The sequence below is a fragment of the Schistocerca nitens genome, chromosome 2, assembly GCF_023898315.1.
Source record: "Schistocerca nitens isolate TAMUIC-IGC-003100 chromosome 2, iqSchNite1.1, whole genome shotgun sequence".
Lineage (NCBI taxonomy): Eukaryota > Metazoa > Arthropoda > Insecta > Orthoptera > Acrididae > Schistocerca > Schistocerca nitens.
Window position 1 is genome coordinate 1184342379 of NC_064615.1, and position 19694 is coordinate 1184362072.

Below are 19694 nucleotides of genomic sequence, written 5' to 3' on the forward strand. Positions count from 1 at the left end.
ACCTTGGATACATCACAAAAAGTTCCTGTGGCATGCAGTGACGTTTTAGAGAGGAGCTAATTTTATCTACAAACTGGTTTGTAGCAAATAATGTGCTTTTGCCTTTCTCAAACCCATATTGATTTTTCGAAATTATATTAAACTTTTGTACAAAATTTTTAATATGTATTGTGACAAACTTCAATTATTTTTGATAGTGAGGGAAGAAGAGACGGCAGAAGTTTCCTATATGTCCTTTCCTCCTCCCTTCCTTTCCCCCATTGCACACTCCACCCAAACCAACACCTCACTCCAGTGGTGCTGTAGGGCTGCCAAAATGTAGATAATGCAACGTAAAAGATGTATGTGTATTCTATTGACTGTGAAGAAGCTTAGTCTGAAAGCTGACAACTTTTTCATCTCAGTGTTTCATCTATGCAAGGAGATGTTACCTACACTTCTTCCATTATTTATATTGTATCAAGAACTTTCCATTTCCACATTTAGTAATCATTAAGCTATATTTACAACTAATACTTATGTGAAAGTGATATTCCTTTACATAAAATATTTTTGAATATTTTTGACAGATACAGAACGTAGCACAAGAACAAAACGAAATGCAATTTTTCAGTTGTATAAACTTATAGTTTTCAGTTGAAGGTGGCTTACAAAATTCAAAAAAATCTACATACTACTACTTAGAATGAAAAGATACCATACACACCCATAAAACTGGCACAGCACTTTTTGTGTGGCGGGCCAAATAGTGGTTTGTTTTTCACATCCCAGAGGTCCAGTTGAATGCTGTACACAGCATTTGCTGTATTTGCAATCACCTGGTGATTCAAATGGTTACATGTAAGACAAGCACTAATTGTAATTCAAGGAGTAGATTGCAGTAATTAAAGCCAGTACAAAAGCACCTAAATAACCATTTTTCTTACTCTTATTTTACTTAGACCTTAATCTGAAGTAAGGGTAAATGTGGCACAGTGCATTTGAAGCTCTATAAGATACATCATGACTACATGATTTATACTGTGTGTGAGTGTGTGTGTGACTAAATATGAAAAACTATGATGAACATTTATTAATATCAAATGTCAGAGAGACACAACCAGTAAAGCTTAAAGCAATGTAATAAGTACATACAACATTTATCAGAAAAAATGAAACACCTGCTGTTAATATTCTTAGGCATTAGATGAAATTAATTTTATTTATTGCTATTAATATTTCGACAAGAAACACACTTCAGACTTGCTACAACTTCTTTCCTATGTTGTACATTTGTCCTCAGACATCGATATTCCTAACAAAACATGGAATATTTAACTCCAAATAACTAAAAAAAACGCCACATGAGCATTATTTTTTCACATGAAACATAGATTTTTTTCTGTGTTAAAACATTTCAATTGCAGCATATTGGTCTTCGCATGCACGTATATAATATAGTTGCGTAAATGAAGGAGCTGAACTAGAGTACATCTGTTGGAGCATCTGCATCCTCCTGAGGGCTTAAACAGTGTTTACTAGCACAAATGTAGCTGTTGATGAGTTTCTGTGAGTATCTCAGATAATATAAAAACTATAAATGCAATGGGGATGACAAAGATGTGCATGGCAGTGTACGGAATATGTTTAACAACTTAGAAGAATCTGTATTACTCCAACATTACTACACCTTTATCTCCAAACTAATAAATGCTTTAAACTCAAAAGTTCATGTCAATTATTATAGAAAAAGTGAATTTAATCCATAATGGATGCTGTTGAACTCAGTGACTGCTCCTTTATAGGGCAATCAATTGCAATTTGAATAGTAGTGGAGCTTATTCTATAACGTAATATTGAAAAGTTGTGTTGGGTAATAGCATATTCAAAATTATTTAATATTACTGTTTCAATTGTTGTTCAAATTATGTTACTAATAAAAAGTAGGAATTAATGCAGTTCAAAGGAAACAGCCTGTTGAAGTAACCAAATTTAAAATGTCTCTACAGTGAAGTGATTTTACCATAACAGTATATGTGTGCAAATTAAGTGTTTATTATGACTGCCAGCCAGTGTGGCCAAGCGGTTCTAGGCTCTTCAGTCTGGAACCGCACGATCACTATGGTCGCATCCTGCCTTAGGCATGGATGTGTGTGATGTCCTTAGGTTAGTTAGGTTTAAGTAGCTCTAAGTTCTGGGGGACTGATGACCTCAGAGGTTGGGTCCCGTAGTGCTCAGAGCCATTTGAACCATTATTTAAGTAGAACTGTACAGAAATATTAGTGTCTCTGTCCTTTCTAATTGACCATCTGAAGATTCCCTTTTATGATCTGTTTTCTTAAAGAGATCTCATATATAATTTTCCAATAATACGCCCGCCTGTGCACTCTCTCTCTCTCTCTCTCTCTCTCTCTCTCTCTCTCTCTCTCTCATACACACACACACACACACACACACACACACACACACACACACACACACACAGACATGCATGCAAATGTGTGCGTGAGCATCTGACGCACACGCACAGAGAGAGAGAGAGAGAGAGAGAGAGAGAGAGAGAGAGAGACACTGGGTGTTTAAAGAAATGTATCACATATTTAGAGATAGAACTTATTAAAGAAAGAAAAACAAGGCATGTAGCCATACTACCAAGGCTCGTACTTGTTGAGAGAGGCTGTTTTACCGGTGCTGATAATTGTCAGCAATCAGTGGCTTGGGCTGTTTTTCTGTTGGCCATTTATTGCTCATTTCTTATTGGTTGTGTTTGCAACCACAGTGACTCTGATGCTGGGGAAATAGCAGTTCTGCTACCAGGGAAATAGTAGCTCTGCTACGGCAGTGTTGAAAACCGTGGGTAGCTGATGGATGCTAAGGCATCTCATTGAAAGGCCCATTTACCTACCGTGATACAGTCCACACTGTATCTCACAATTCTGGCAATGCAGCAAAAGTGCAGCACTACTGCAGGTCAGGTGAGAGGGTAACTAAATCGTCGTCAAACCGTGAAGCAGTCGATTTCTGCGTGGTTGGAAGTATTGTATCGGCACAACTAATGTGCCATTAACCAGTGTAAATACTCATTTAGTTTAGCAGAGATGAGGGGTCTGGCAGCACCCACTTTGATATGTGGCCCACAAAAGTTACACCATACCAGCCCCTCACCTCCATGCCACTACAGTTTGGTGTCAGATGTCCTTGTCTGCCAGCTCTACCAGTAGAGTCAATCTCCCTGCAGCATGACTGCACAACTGCAGCAAATAATATCATCACACAGTGGCGTGGCTGAACAGATTATTGTTTGATTTTGGTTGTTTTTCCTGTTTTTGTGTCTAGTGATGTATGGTCCAGGTGGGAGATTCACTGGAATTTGAGAGTAACTCCAGTGCCACCATGAGAGCTGCCTGATGTTTCTCATTTCTGTTGTATTACCAGAGAGCAATATGTAGTCAGTGTAACTGTCTAGGTCATAAAATGCAGACTGTCACTGGGCAAGAAGCTATGCAGTTATTGCTTAACGAGGTAGCACAATTAAGGGAGGATAAAATAGACTCAACTTGAGCAGCTTGCAGATAAGGATGAACAATTAGCATTACATGAACAACCTAGTTCTCTATCAGATCTAGGCCCTGCCAACTCGATCACACCCTTCTCCTGAAGTTGACTGATGGTACAGTATGTTTCCTGGATGATCTTCCATTAACTGCATAGACTGAAAGGTAGTCACATGGTCAGTTACTGCAAATAGAAAAGTTATGGATAGCAGCAGCCCCCCCCCCCCCCCCCCCCATGAACCATGGACCTTGCCGCTGGTGGGGAGGCTTGCGTGCCTCAGCAATACAGATGGTCGTACTGTAGGTGCAACCAAAACGGATGGGTATCTGTTGAGAGGCCAGACAAACGGGTGGTTCCTGAAGAGGGGCAGCAGCCTTTTCAGTAGTTGCAGTGGCAACAGTCTGGATGATTGATTGATCTGGCCTTGTAACAATAACCAAAACGGCCTTGCTGTGCTGGTACTGCAAACGGCTGAAAGCAAGGGGAAACTACAGCCGTAATTTTTCCCGAGGGCATGAAGAGGGACAGCAGCCTTTTCAGTAGTTGCAGGGGCAACAGTCCAGATGATTGATTGATCTGGGCTTGTAACAATAACCAAAACGGCCTTGCTGTGCTGGTACTGCGAACAGCTGAAAGCAAGGGGAAACTACAGCCGTAATTTTTCCCGAGGGCATGCAGATTTACTGTATGGTTAAGTGATGATGGCGTCCTCTTGGGTAAAATATTCCGGAGGTAAAATAGTCCCCCATTCAGATCTCCAGGCGGGAACTACTCAGGAGGACGTCGTTATCAGGTGAAAGAAAACTGGCGTCCTATGGAACGGAGCGTGGAATGTCAGATCCCTTAACTGGGCAGGTAGGTTAGAAAATTTAAAAAGGGAAATGAATAGGTTGAAGTTAGACATAGTGGGAAATAGCTAAGTTTGGTGGCAGGAGGAACAAGACTTTTGGTCAGGTGAATACAGGGTTATAAATACAAAATCAAATAGGGGTAATGCAGGAGTAGGTTTAATAACGAATAAAAAATAGGAGTGCAGGTAAGCAACTACAAACAGCATAGTGAACGCATTATTGTGGCCAAGATAGACATGAAGCCCACACCCACTACAGTAGTACAAGTTTATATGCCAACTAGTGGTGCAGATGATGAAGAAATTGATGAAATGTATGATGAGATAAAAGAAATTATTCAGGTAGTGAAGGGACACGAAAATTTAATAGTCATGGGTGACTGGAATTCGAGAGTAGGAAAAGGGAGAGAAGGAAACGTAGTAGGTGAATATGGATTGGGGGTAAGAAATGAAAGAGGAAGCCGTCTGTTACAATTTTGCACAGAGCCCAACTTAATCATAGCTAACACTTGGTTCAAGAATCATAAACGAAGGTTGTATACATGGAAGAATCCCAGAGATACTAAAAGGAATCAGATAGATTATATAATGGTAAGACAGAGATTTAGGAAGCAGGTTTTAAATTGTAAGACATTTCCAGGGGCAGATGTGGACTCTGACCACAATCTAATGGTTATGAACTACAGATTAAAACTGAAGAAACTGCAAAAAGGTGGGAATTTAAGGAGATGGGACCTCGATAAACTGACTAAACCAGAGCTTGTACAGAGTTTCAGGGAGAGCATAAGGGAACAATTGACAGCAGTGGGGGAAAGAAGTACAATAGAAGAAGAATGGGTAGCTCTGAGGGATGAAGTAGTGAAGGCAGCAGAGGGTCAAGTAGGTAAAACGATGAGGGCTAGTAGAAATCCTTGGGTAACAGAAGAAATATTGAATTTAATTGATGAAAGGAGGAAACATAAAAACACAGTAAATGAAGCAGGCAAAAAGGAATACAAACGTCTCAAAAATGAGATCGACAGGAAGTGCAAAATGGCTAAGCAGGGATGGCTAGAGGACAAATGTAAGGATGTAGAGGCTTATCTCACTAGGGGTAAGATAGATACTGCCTACAGGAAAATTAAAGAGACCTTTGGAGAAAAGAGAACCACTTGTATGAATATCAAGAGCTCAGATGGAAACCCAGTCCTGACCAAAGGGAAGGCAGAAAGGTGGAAGGAGTATATAGAGGGTCTATACAAGGGCGATGTACTTGAGGACAATATTATAGAAATGGAACAGAAAGTAGATGAAGATGAAATGGGAGATACGATACTGCATGAAGAGTTTGACAGAGCACTGAAAGACCTGATTCGAAACAAGGCCCCGGGAGTAGACAACATTCCATTAGAACTACTGATGGCCTTGGGAGAGCCAGTCCTGACAAAACTCTACCATCTGGTGAGCAAGATGTATGAGACAGGTGAAGTACCCTCAGACTTCAAGAAGAATATAATAATTCCAATCCCAAAGAAAGCAGGTGTTGACAGATGTGAAAATTACCGAACAATCAGTTTAATAAGTCACAAATGCAAAATACTAACTCGTATTCTCTACAGAAAAATGGAAAAACTGCTAAAAGCCGACCTCGGGAAAGATCAGTTTGGATTCTGTAGAAATATTGGAACACGTGAGGCAATACTGCCCTTACGACTTATCTTAGAAGAAAGATTAAGGAACGACAAACCTACGTTTCTAGCATTTGTAGACTTAGAGAAAGCTTTTGACAATGTTGACTGGAATACTCTCTTTCAAATTCTAAAGGCGGCAGGGGTAAAATACAGGGAGCGAAAGGCTATTTACAATTTGTACAGAAACCAGATGGCAGTTATAAGAGTCAAGGGGCATGAAAGGGAAGCAGTGGTTGGGAAGGGAGTGAGACAAGGTTGTAGCCTCTCCCCAATGTTATTCAATCTGTATATTGAGCAAGCAGTAAAGGAAACAAAAGAAAAATTCGTAGTGGGTATTAAAATCCATGGAGAAGAAATAAAAACTTTGAGGTTCGCCGATGACATTGTCATTCTGTCAGAGACAGCAAAGGAGTTGGTAGAGCAGTTGAACAGAATGGACAGTGTCTTGAAAGGAGGATATAAGATGAACATCAACAAAAGCAAAACGAGGATAATGGAATGTAGTCGAATTAAGTCGGGTGATGCTGAGGGAATTAGATTAGGAAATGAGACACTTAAAGTAGTAAAGGAGTTTTGCTATTTGGGGAGCAAGATAACTGATGATGGTCGAAGTAGAGAGGATATAAAATGTAGACTGGCAATGGCAAGGAAAGCATTTCTGAAGAAGAGAAATTTGTTAAGATCGAGTATAGATTTGTGTCTCAGGAAGTCGTTTCTGAAAGTATTTGTATGGAGTGTAGCCATGTATGGAAGTGAAACATGGACGACAAATAGTTTGGACAGGAAGAGAATAGAAGCTTTCGAAATGTGGTGCTACAGAAGAATGCTGAAGATTAGATGGGTAGATCACATAACTAATGAGGAGGTATTGAATAGGATTGGCGAGAAGAGAAGTTTGTGGCACAACATGACTAGAAGAAGGGATCGGTTGGTAGGACATGTTCTGAGGCATCAAGGGACCACAAATTTAGCATTGGAGGGCAGCGTGGAGGGTAAAAATCGTAGAGGGAGACCAAGAGATGAATACAATAAGCAGATTCAGAAGGATGTAGGTTGCAGTAGGTACTGGGAGATGAAGAAACTTGCACAGAATAGGGTAGCATGGAGAGCTGCATCAAACCAGTCTCAGGACTGAAGACCACAACAACAACAACATGGATAGCAGGGGAAGCAAAATCCAATGTCAGGTGTGCACAGGGATTAAGAAATGCACAGATATTTGTGTGTTGAAACAAGGCTTTTTTCAGAGGTATAAGAAACAAAACAATGTGACATATTTCTGAGAGTAGATGAGTACTTTAACAAAGGAGCACAGTGAACAGGTAGAAAATTTTGTGGGCAGAATACATATGATTAGTTTACAAATGTACGAGATGGGGAGAATGCTGAGCCAAATAGAGTCGTATTCTATGAAGCCAAATATAGGGCATTATATGACATTTTGAGGGGCCTGCTACCTGGTATATCTAGTAGGATTAAAACAAGCACTCCAAAATACTTGTACTCTGCTGTCAGTTTGACTGCAGAGTTTCAGGAAATTGAAATGCCAAATATGGAGTGATCCTGATATAAAGGTTTGAAGAGCTGGAGCCACTGAAGGCATGAACTCTGCTCTTGCCTGGTTAGCTCTCCATAAGGCATTGTTTTGTTTCCTTTATCCCCCAGACTTGTCCTGCAAACAATTTTTCTGTGCCATATCCTCACACACCTTCAGTCCTTCCGCCACCCGTTTTGTCACCCAGTACCAACCCAGACTGGAAAAGCTGAACCACATCCTTTGTCATGGCTTTGATTACCTCTCATCATGCCCTGAAATAAATGACATCCTGCCCATGATCCTTTCCACACCTCCTAAAGTGGTGTTCCATTGCCCACACAAATTGCACAAGGTCCTAGTCTACCACTACGCAATTTCAAACCCAACACCTTGTCACAGGGTCCTTGTCGAAGACAGGTGCAAGATCTGCCCAATCCACCCACCAAGCACTTCCCCACAAATCTCGTAAATTGTAAGCCAGTAGTGTTGTGAACTAACATCAAATCTTGTATCCTTGGTTATATTCGTCTTCTTCCATCATACATTTTTCTCTTTCTTGACAGTGTATACAATATTAATTCTTAATCGGACTTCCTCTTCTGTTGCAGGCAGCTATGTTGACATGACATTGGGATAATGCGCAGAAGAAAAGCAAACTTTTGTGGTTTTGCACAAAAATGAACTCTCAGACTTCATATTTTCATAGGATTATTATTCAGACAACACATTGTATCACAAGAAATACGTCTTCTCGCCACAAGAACTACAGACAGAGTTTACGTAATAATTGACAAAAAATTTGAATGGAGTTTTTATCATTTGTCATTTGCCTTCCAGCTTAGCAAATTACATCTTTTCTGGCACTTACAGTGGCTGTACCAATGATTATTATCATTGATTGTAAATTTTTGTCATAGCTTGTTGGGGCATTTCCTTATGTACCTATACAATTGCCCCACACTGTGCAGTGACATGCAATGGAGGTGCACAGTGTTTTGTATACACTTGTACAGCTTAAATTTAAATTTTGCTGAAGGGGGTACAATGACCTTTATTTGTCAGCATATTTTTCTTTGTATTTTGGAATTGAGATGTCAGCTTGTCTTGCTTACACATTATCTTACAGGAAATACATAACTTACATACAGAATGATAGTTCATTAAGAATTCATATGAGAGCGCTACTAGAGTGGCTTCTTGTCCTTTTGGCAACACTGCCAGTCTCTGTACGCATGCGCACGAAATATGTTTGTTGGCTGTGCAAGAGCCGTTAATGCTTCACACATTACTGTGTACGCTCGTTTGCACTTCCACTCCTGCTTTAGTGTCACTTTCACACTGAGTGCCGTACTGTCCGTTGAATAATATGCTATGGCGTCGTCTTCCATTGTGAGTGCATTGCATGTGGATTGCATGTGCATTTAACCTCCAAGATCCGATGCTGCGGCAGATAATTCACCTTTGATATGGCCCAGGAATGATCTTCTCCATTGTATCCACATTTTCAGAGGGGTGAAAACTGCACATCAACACCTGATGGCAAAGTAAGTGATACTTGCACAATTCTAGGTTACTGATTAATATATCAGACATTGCGTAGCATGACATTACCATAATTGATTCGTTGTACTACTACACACGCATTTGGATACCACCATCTATTTCATCATTCACTTTGGCATGAGAATTGTCTTTAGTCCTTGAGGTTAGTTCCCTTTCTGTTAGTTTTTCAAGTTCATCTTTTACAAATGGCTCGATATACACATAAAATTCACATAAACATTTTGACGTAACAATGCATATTACAATGGCTTAGATCTAAGGCTGACAATCCACCCATAATTTGTATCAGACATAGAAAATTCTTAAATACTAATACATTACAAAATTCCTTTTTCAATTACAGTTGCTGGTTAGTGTAGTTTGTTTGTTGGCTTCAAAAAAATTCCTTTGTACATAAATACAAGTAACTTACTTACATTTCATTACATCATGTTACTATATATGCAGTTAATGCATCCACATTTTATTTTCCAGTCATGCATACATCAGTTATGAGAGTTTAATATTTTCCAAGGGAGAAACAGAGAAAAACATTTACAACAGGATTCTACATTACGCGTTGCTGGCTTAACTATGCTTTGGTGGTGCCTCCTGCATTGGGGAGGGAATAAGGAATACTATTCTACTGGTATGGATTACTAAGAAAATGCTATCTGTCCTTTCTTAAATTACTTATCAGGGAACTCCCATTTCATGGAACTGAAACATATTAACAACTCATGTACTATATACCATTGTGTTGCTTATAATTGTTTACATGTAGCTTTGTGTTCGTAATGCAAAAGTTTTTGCATTAATTCATGCTTACCTGTTTACGATTATGTGGAAATGTCATCATTTATATTCGCATGTGACGCGATATGAATTGATTAGTTTTATTTGAAGTCACATGCCTCCGTGTTTATGTCCACTTTGTAGTCAATAAATGTTTTGTAGTTGTACTGTGATGAAGTATATTCTTATTCTTCATTTGCTTGATGACCAAAATATACACATAGACATACTATTAACTAAATCATTTCTTTGAGGTGCGGCTCATTTTTTCATTTGGTACCTATAACACCTGTTGTAAATCTCTTCTTCTGTGGCGTGTCGATGCAATGGTTGCTGGAATATAAAAAACTTATAACTAACTTAAAAACTAATAGTGTTTCGTAGCTCATGGGCCACAAATATACTTGGTCACCACATTCATTTGCAGATGTTTTTCATATTTCATTCTTATTTGTTTATATATTTATTTCCTTGCATTTGTATTCCTTTTATTCATTTACCCTGCAAAGAAAGTTACATTGACATCTCCTACGGTATCTTATGCTTTTGTTAGTTAACACATCCTGTATGTTTTGTTGTAATGATTTCTTTTTATTCTAGTTACAATGTATATCTTTTAGTATTGATGCAACTTCGCATGTTGATATAAATGTAATATTATATTATTTCGTTCCCTGATAGTAAATATAGTTGTTACATGTTATTATTTATTTTGAAATTGGGCTTGATACTTGTGCAGCTTTGTGTTTCTATTTGGTTGCACCACGAGTTAGCCTGTTGCACTTGCACAAGTTCAGTGTCTCTTCCCTAGTACTGACGTAAGCATGCATTGTTGAGCATGCACAGCTGAGTCGTACGCTGCTGCAGTTTGCATTTTGCTTCATGTGAAGCTGTGTTTTTACACTTCCTTTTAGTCAAATGTTTGTCTGATTACAAAACAAGAAAATTACTTAAGTCTATACATATTTCATTCAAAAATACGCATAATATTTTTTTTATTCTTATAAAACTATGACATTACTTATAAATATATTTTATGGCAAGAAAACTGCTGTGACATTGTGTCACTACTCGTGAAAATCTTTTAAGTCTTTGTGAGGGTGGAGACCTTTGTCTCTCCATGTTCTTTCATATACCAACCTATATGTTCCAGGATAAGGTATTTTTGCAGTAATATAGTGCCCTGAGTATAGTAATTGCCATTTTTTATTTAGCTTACCGATCTTTGTCGATTTGGAATGTGTTCTCAAGAGGACTCGTTGCCCTTAAAAAAAAATGTGTAACTCGTTTTAACTTGTTGTATATTCTCTTTCTGTATTCTGCTCTATTCTCCAGCGTAATTAATGCTAGTACGATTTTATCCTGTAAAGTTAACTCTTTGGTAGGTAATTTTGGTATGGGTGATTCCCCTTCTTGTTTGCTTTGTGTTAAACATCAGTTCATTAGAAGTGAGACCTGTGGAAGAGTGGGGGAGATTGTTTACTATTTGCGTAAATGGAGACACGTATTCAATCCATCATGAATGCTTATTATGAGCATATGTCCTTATAAATCGACTGAATTCTTTAAACACCCTCTCCATGGGACTTGCTTCTGGGTGGGAAAAACTTACCAAGATGTGTTTAACGCCCTAAGTGCTCATGGATTGTTTCCATTTTCTTCTTACAAAATAGATTGCATTGTCTGTTAATATGACTTTGGGTTTCCCTACTCTTCGTAAATAATCCTCTTCAACAAATATCTTTGGACATGTCAGGATGACTCAAAATGCTTGCTGATATTAATGCGTTTTTAATTTTGGCATCTCTCATCCCACAACCAAGTCTTATTCTGTCTCAACAGGTTAAGGAGTGCACTGCTATTCATAAGCTGCTATGGTATAAATTCTCAGAAAAAGGAAGTTAGTCCTAGATATGCTTTGAATTGTTTTCTGTTCCTCAGGGGTGGGCAATTAACGTATGGCATCTAGTTTCTTTGCGTCTGGTAATCTACCCTTTTCTCATACGATATGTCCTAAAAATTTTACTTGTTCTTTGCCAAAGTTAGATTTCGTGAGGATAGACATTAAGTTTATGTTCATAATCTTCGATTACTCCAGTCCTTGCAGCAAAAACAGAAACCACCTCAACATCGACCACACAAGTAAAATGACCAGAGAGTTGAAGAACTGCCCCTTTTCACCATCAGGACATTTTCTTATGACCAATGGAAAAAACCAACTCATGCTTCTAGATGAGAATGAAGATTTCCCACATAATTTAAATTCAGGAATAAAGGTAAGTGGTCAACCAAGTACAATCAGAACAAACGGAAAATCTCACCAGGTCACTCTTCTTCATCAGAATATTCAGTCACTTAGGAGTAAAGTAAGAGAGCTTGAAATCTTGCTATCAAATGAACTCAGATATGTTAATATACTTTCCTTAACTGAACACTGGCTGAAAGAAAATGAGTTAAAGACAGTGAAAGTAACAGATTATGCGTTAGCAGCGCAAACATGTAGAAATCAGTTTACACATGGAGGGAACTGCATATACATAAAGAAAGATATCAAATTCAATAACTTAGACAATGTTGAATCCTTAAACACTGAGAAAGATTTTGAAATATCAGGCATAGAAATCCCAGCATACAAGTTGATTGTAATATGTCTATATAGATCTCCAGATACCCACCTAAAAAAGTTCAACAAGTGGCTTGATACTTTACTAACTAAAGTAGTAAAAAAATCAAAAAACAGTTCTTATATGTGGAGACCTAAATGTAGACTTTAATAAGCAAAGCAATTTGAAATCTGAGCTGATGAACATATTAACAGCCAATAATTTGGATATTACAATCCACTCCCCTACACGTGAAATGAATCATTCTAGTACTCCTATAGACCAACTAATAAATAGCTCCAAAACAGTACGTAAATCAGTTGTATTTAAAGCTGGACTGGCAGACCATCATGCACAGGCTATAAGCTTTTGTGTAAACACTAATCCATCCTATAATTATATGAGGAAGACAACACAAATGGGCAGAACTTTCAGTAATACTGCAGTACAAACATTCCAGAATTATCTCCAACAAGAATCATGGGAGCTAGTGTATAGTACAGAAAATATTTCTGATAAGTTTGAGACATTCATGAATATTTTAAAATATTATTTTGATCTTGCTTTTCCATTGAAGCCAAAACAACCCAAACCACTAAAGCAACAAGTGGATTACTAGTGGTATAAGGAAATCTTGTGCTATAAAACGGTACCTTCATAATATTGCAAGAAGCTACAACTTGACTAGAAGAAGGGATTGGTTGGTAGGACATGTTCTGAGGCATCAAGGGGTCACAAATTTAGTATAGGAGGGCAGCGTGGAGGGTAAAAATTGTAGAGGGATACCAAGAGATGAATACACTAAGCAGATTCAGAAGGATGTAGGCTGCAGTACGTACATGTACTGGGGGATGAAGAAGCTTGCACAGGATAGAGTAGCATGGAGAGTTGCATCAAACCAGTCGCAGGACTGAAGACCACCACCACAACAACAACAACAACAACTCAGGAGTTTGATATTTACTTTAAAAAATATAAATCTATCTTAAATAAAATAATAATGGAGGCAAAGAAATGAGACAGTGACAAATACATAGAGGATGCTTCAAACAGAACCAAAGGAATCTGGCAAGTTGTAAAGAAAGAAACCAAATCTTAAAAAAATAAAGTTGATAATATAGTATTAAAGGCTGGCTTGGAAAACATTAATAACCCACAGGAAGTAGCTAATATGTTTCATAACTATTTTATAAATGTAACAGAGAAACTACTACAACAGACCTCTAATAGAAAACAGCATAAAGAAACAGGGAAAAAAGTCTTGAGCAGATCAATGTTTCTGTACCCAACAAATGTAGAAGAAGTACAAGTTGCAATAAAAAGTCTCAAAATTAAACACTCTGCAGGTGTAGATGGTATACCTGATTTCATTGTAAAGAAGTGTGGGGACTTGATTACTGGGCACTTAACCCACCTATGTAACCTATCTTTTGCTACAGGAACCTTTCATTCATGTTTGAAAATAGCAAAAGTAAAGCCATTATACAAGAAAGGAAACATAGATGATATTTCCAACTACAGACCACTGACACTTTTGTCTGTTTTCTCCAAAATATTAGAGAGGCTTTTCAATAAGAAGCTAACAGACTTCTTAGAGGATAATGGCATTCTGTTAGAATCTCAACATGGATTTAGAGCAAACTGTTCAACCCAATCAGCAGTTCACTCCTTTCTATTAGACGCACTGATAGCATTAGACAACAAAAAACTTACCATGGGCATATTTTTAGATTTGTCAATGGCATTTGACACCATAAATCATGACAAATTGCTACGCAAGCTAGAAAATCTTGGCATTAGGGGAACAGCTAACAACTGGCTCAGCTCTTATCTTAAGAACAGGGAACAATATGTGGAAATAGATCAAGAAAGGGACAATGTCGTTACGAAATATAATTCAAAGCTACTGACTGTTAAATATGGAGTGCCACAAGGATCAGTAATGGGTCCTGTTCTGTTCTTACTCCATGTAAATGACCTAAACATAAGCAATGACAGCAGTAAAATATTTCAATTTGCTGGTGATACGAGTGTTCTAATTGCAGGAAACTCAGAAGAAACTCTTGTAAAAAACATAAAAGAAGCCACTGACAGGCTAACATGTTACTTTGGTGACAATGACTTAACAATAACAATAAACACTGAAAAAACTGTAGCTATGGATATACACACAGCACAAACAAAAAATCTGATATCACCCAATCTAGAGCTATATGGACAGACAATTGCCAAAACGGCCTGTACCAAATTTCTTGGACTTCATCTACAAGACAACTTGAAACAGAAAGCACATATTGAACAAACGAACAAAAAATTAAGTACTTCTTATTTGTGTTACATACATTAAAAAACTGTACCAGCTACAACACGCTACAGTGTGTATATTATGCAGTTGTACACTCTCTCCTCTGGTATGGGATTATATTCTGGGTAAATTCTGGAAATGCCATCAAACATTCAAAATTTAAAAAAAAATTATAAGAATAATGGAAGGAGTAGATAATCACAAATCATGTAGACCATTGTTTCAAAAAAAGGATGATCCTGCCACTTCCTTGCATATATGTACTTGAAAATATAATGTATTTGAAACAAAACTTGCATACAAAAGCATCACTCATCACTCAAAAACACACAATACACAGCTATGATACATGACAAAAATTGGATGTACATGTTCTAAGTGCCAACACAAAGTTATTTCAAAATGGCCTTATCCATCCTAGAATCAAACTATACAATGTCTTGACGAGGGCTGTTTGGTTGAATCTGGTCAAAGATTTACTGTCCTACACTCGTACTCTCTGCTGGAAATATCACTTTGCCACGAAGAAAAATGACCCTAATCCTACTCCTAATGATCCAACTCCCCAAGACACCATCCAAATTGAACCCTGCCTGGAACAGTTCCGTCCTCTGTCACAGCGGGACCCACCTCCTCTTCCTCAAAATCACCCTCTCCAAACCTTCCAGGAATTTATGACTTCCAGCCTTGCATCTCAATCCTTCTTAAAAAAACCTTAATCCTACTCCCAACATCACCACTGCTGAAGCCCAGGCTATCCGTGATCTGAAGGCTGACCGGTCCATCGTCATTCTTCCGGCGGACAAGGGTTCCATGACCGTGGTACTTGATCGTCGGGAGTATGTGGCTGAGGGACTGTGTCAGCTTTCAGACAACACCACATACAAAGTTTGCCAAGGTAACCCCATTCCCGATGTCCAGGCGGAGCTTCAAGGAATCCTCAGAACCTTAGGCCCCCTGCAAAACCTTTCACCTGACTCCATCAACCTCCTGACCCCACCGACACCCCGCACCCCTACCTTCTACCTTCTCCCTAAAATTCACAAACGCAATCATCCCAGCCGCCCCATTGTAGCTGGTTACCAAGCCCCCACAGAACGTATCTCTGCCTACGTAGATCAACACCTACAACCCATTACATGCAGTCTCCCATCCTTCATCAAAGACACCAACCACTTTCTCGAACGCCTGGAATCCTTACCCAATCTGTTACCCCCGGAAACCATCCTTGTAACCATTGATGCCACTTCCTTATACACAAATATTCCGCATGTCCAGGGCCTCACTGCGAAGGAGCATTTCCTTTCACGCCGATCACCTGCCACCCTACCTAAAACCTCTTTCCTCATCACCTTAGCCAGCTTCATCCTGACCTACAACGTCTTCACTTTTGAAGGCCAGACATACCAACAATTAAAGGGAACAGCCATGGGTACCAGGATGGCCCCCTCGTATGCCAACCTATTCATGGGTCGCTTAGAGGAAGCCTTCTTGGTTACCCAGGCCTGCCAACCCAAAATTTTGTACAGATTTGTTGATGACATCTTCATGATCTGGACTCACAGTGAAGAAGAACTCCAGAATTTCCTCTCCAACCTCAACTCCTTTGGTTCCATCAAATTCACCTGGGCCTACTCCAAATCCCATGCCACTTTCCTTGACGTTGACCTCCACCTGTCCAATGGCCAGCTTCACACATCCGTCCACATCAAACCCACCAACAAGCAACAGTACCTCCATTATGACAGCTGCCACCCATTCCACATCAAACGGTCCCTTCCCTACAGCCTAGGTCTTCGTGGCAAACGAATCTGCTCCAGTCCGGAATCCCTGAACCATTACACCCACAACCTGAAAACAGCTTTCGCATCCCGCAACTACCCTCCCGACCTGGTACAGAAGCAAATAACCAGAGCCACTTCCTCATCTCCTCAAACCCAGAACCTCCCACAGAAGAACCACAAAAGTGCCCCACTTGTGACAGGATACCTTCCGGGACTGGATCAGACTCTGAATGTGGCTCTCCAGCAGGGATACAACTTCCTCAAATCCTGCCCTGAAATGAGATCCATCCTTCATGAAATCCTCCCCACTCCACCAAGAGTGTCTTTCTGCCATCCACCTAACCTTCGTAACCTCTTAGTTCATCCCTATGAAATCCCTAAACCACCTTCCCTACCCTCTGGCTCCTACCCTTGTAACCGCCCCAGGTGTAAAACCTGTCCCATGCACCCTCCCACCACCACCTACTCCAGTCCTGTAACCCGGAAGGTGTACACGATCAAAGGCAGAGCCACATGTGAAAGCACCCACGTGATTTACCAACTGACCTGCCTACACTGTGATGCATTCTATGTGGGAATGACCAGCAACAAACTGTCCATTCGCATGAATGGACACAGGCAGACAGTGTTTGTTGGTAATGAGGATCACCCTGTGGCTAAACATGCCTTGGTGCACGGCCAGCACATCTTGGCACAGTGTTACACCGTCCGGGTTATCTGGATACTTCCCACCAACACCAACCTATCCGAACTCCGGACTCCGGAGATGGGAACTTGCTCTTCAATATATCCTGTCTTCCCGTTACCCACCAGGCCTCAATCTCCGCTAATTTCAATTTGCCGCCACTCATACCTCACCTGTCATTCAACATCATCTTTGCCTCTTCACTTCTGCCTCGACTGACATCTCTGCCCAAACTCTTTGTCTTTAAATATGTCTGCTTGTTAGATGTCTGGTTGTGTCTGTATATGTGTGGATGGATATGTGTGTGTGCGAGTGTATACCCATCCTTTTTTTCCCCCTAAGGTAAGTCTTTCCGCTCCCGGGATTGGAATGACTCCTTACCCTCTCCCCTAAAACCACACATCCTTTCGTCTTTCCCTCTCCTTCCCTCTTTCCTGATGAGGCAACAGTTTGTTGCGAAAGCTTGAATTTTGTTTGTGTTTGTTTGTGTGTCTATCGACCTGCCAGCGCTTTCGTTCGGTAAGTCACATCATCTTTGTTTTTAGATTTATTATGTACAAAGGTATATTATATGTAAAACTGTTAATATTAACATAAAAATCCAAATATCTCTTGCACATTGTGCAGCTGTAGATGAAAATGGATCAATCAATCAATCAAACTCTTGTATTGTTATTAAAAACACTTGCATATTTAAAAAGTAAGTCAGAAAGCTCATGTCTCTGTGTAGAATCCAGAATATTATATTTGTTCAATTTTTTTCTACTAATTCCTGGTTAACTTCAGTGTCCGTCTCGTGTTAGTTATCACATTTGTTCACAAAATACATGGTGGGATATGAATATTGTACAGAGATATGGGGTTCTAGGTTGACTTTGTCATACCTCTCTGGTGTGGTAATCAGGCTGGTAGAAAACCTTTGGTCTTTCACAAAGAAATGGCCCTTATCATTACCTATGTCTATTTGAGTTTTGTAGGTTCTAAATGTGTTCATACCTACCAAGCAGTTGACTATAAGTCTGTCTACTATTAATTACACAGCACAGAAAATTGTTCAATGTGCATGGTGATAAGAGCTTCGTGTTTTACTAATTTGCTTTTGCCGCCTGTAGTGGTTTGTACTTTGCAGTTTTGCACTGGCAGAACAGGAAATTTATTCCGTCTTTTTAATTCAGTTGACCCTGTATCAAGTATTAACTGTGTGTTTATACCAAAAATTTTCACTCTGATTACTGCTTGCAGTTGTTCTTCCAGTGAATTTTTCGCCGATTTTAGTTCATATTGGTATAGATCGTCTCCATCGCTTATAAGGTCTATAGCATGGGGCTCAACTATGACTGACTGGGTTTTCCTACAGTGTAGTCTGATATACTTCTGTGTGTGGAACTATTTCTGTCACTTGTACTGTGTGGTTGTTTCCCCAGTGTATATCATTTCCAGTTCGCGACATTCTTTCTCTTGTGTTCATATGGCTGATGTGGAATGTTGCCGTATTGTGATTTTGATGTGCAACGGCTGGTTGCGGTATGGCGTGTGACATATTATTGTTGTTGCTGCGCCGGTCTTTGGTACAGATGACTTTTTATTTACATGTGGTGCATAGCTTTGAGAGGAGGGATTGAAATTAGTTTGTGGGTGGTAATTGTTCCTATTATACGGAAAGTTTTGTTTAAATCTCTTGTTCCTGCTATTTCTACCCCCGTATCCATTACCACGGTTAATGTATCCTTGCAGTAGCACGAACAAGCCTTGCTGTATGTTCACGTCTGGCTTTTTGTATTGACCATTTGAGTTATGTTGTTGTGGTGTTTGACTGTCTGACCCCCTATTTGTTATTACTTTCTCCTCATATATTAGATCGATTGAATCTAAAATGGATAGAAAATATTCTGTGTTGTACTCAGGTGTAGTAATTGATGGCAAACGACTTCTTAAAATTTTTAAAACATCAATATGAGAAATAGGCTTCTGACCAGTATTTGTCAAGAAATGCCCGTTCAAATTGTAAATATGTGGTACAACGCTCAGCTACCTCGGTCGCCCACAAAAGTACATTGCCTGGCGTGTACCCAACAACAAACCTGATCTTTTGTGCTTCTGTCCAATTTCTAGGAAACACATGCTGAAAAGCACTAATGAACACAACAGGATTCATCTTCTTACCTTCACTTGTAAATGTTGGAAATTGACGGTGTCTTAATAGACCTTCATCAGCAAATATAGTGGACAAGCTGTTTGCATTTTGTGCTGTGTTTACATAGCTGTCATAATTATTTACACTCTGCGTTCTGTCATTACTACTGGCATTGTTTGTAGGGTTTGAAATGATATGTGTGCATACATTACTTTGGTTTGCTGCAGCTGGCTCTTTGTTTATATGCACAGCTTG

At 39.3% G+C, this 19694-nt stretch overlaps 1 protein-coding gene across 1 annotated transcript in view; it reads right to left on the reverse strand.

Moving 5' to 3' along the window:
• The window catches only part of LOC126237515 (F-box/WD repeat-containing protein 10-like), a 679603-nt gene that overhangs the window by 3425 nt on the left and 656484 nt on the right, over positions 1-19694 (reverse strand). Inside the window, exon 13 of the mRNA XM_049947683.1 lies at positions 707-818. Within this exon, the coding sequence (XP_049803640.1) occupies positions 707-818 (112 nt within the window). The remainder of the gene's footprint in view (positions 1-706; positions 819-19694) is intronic.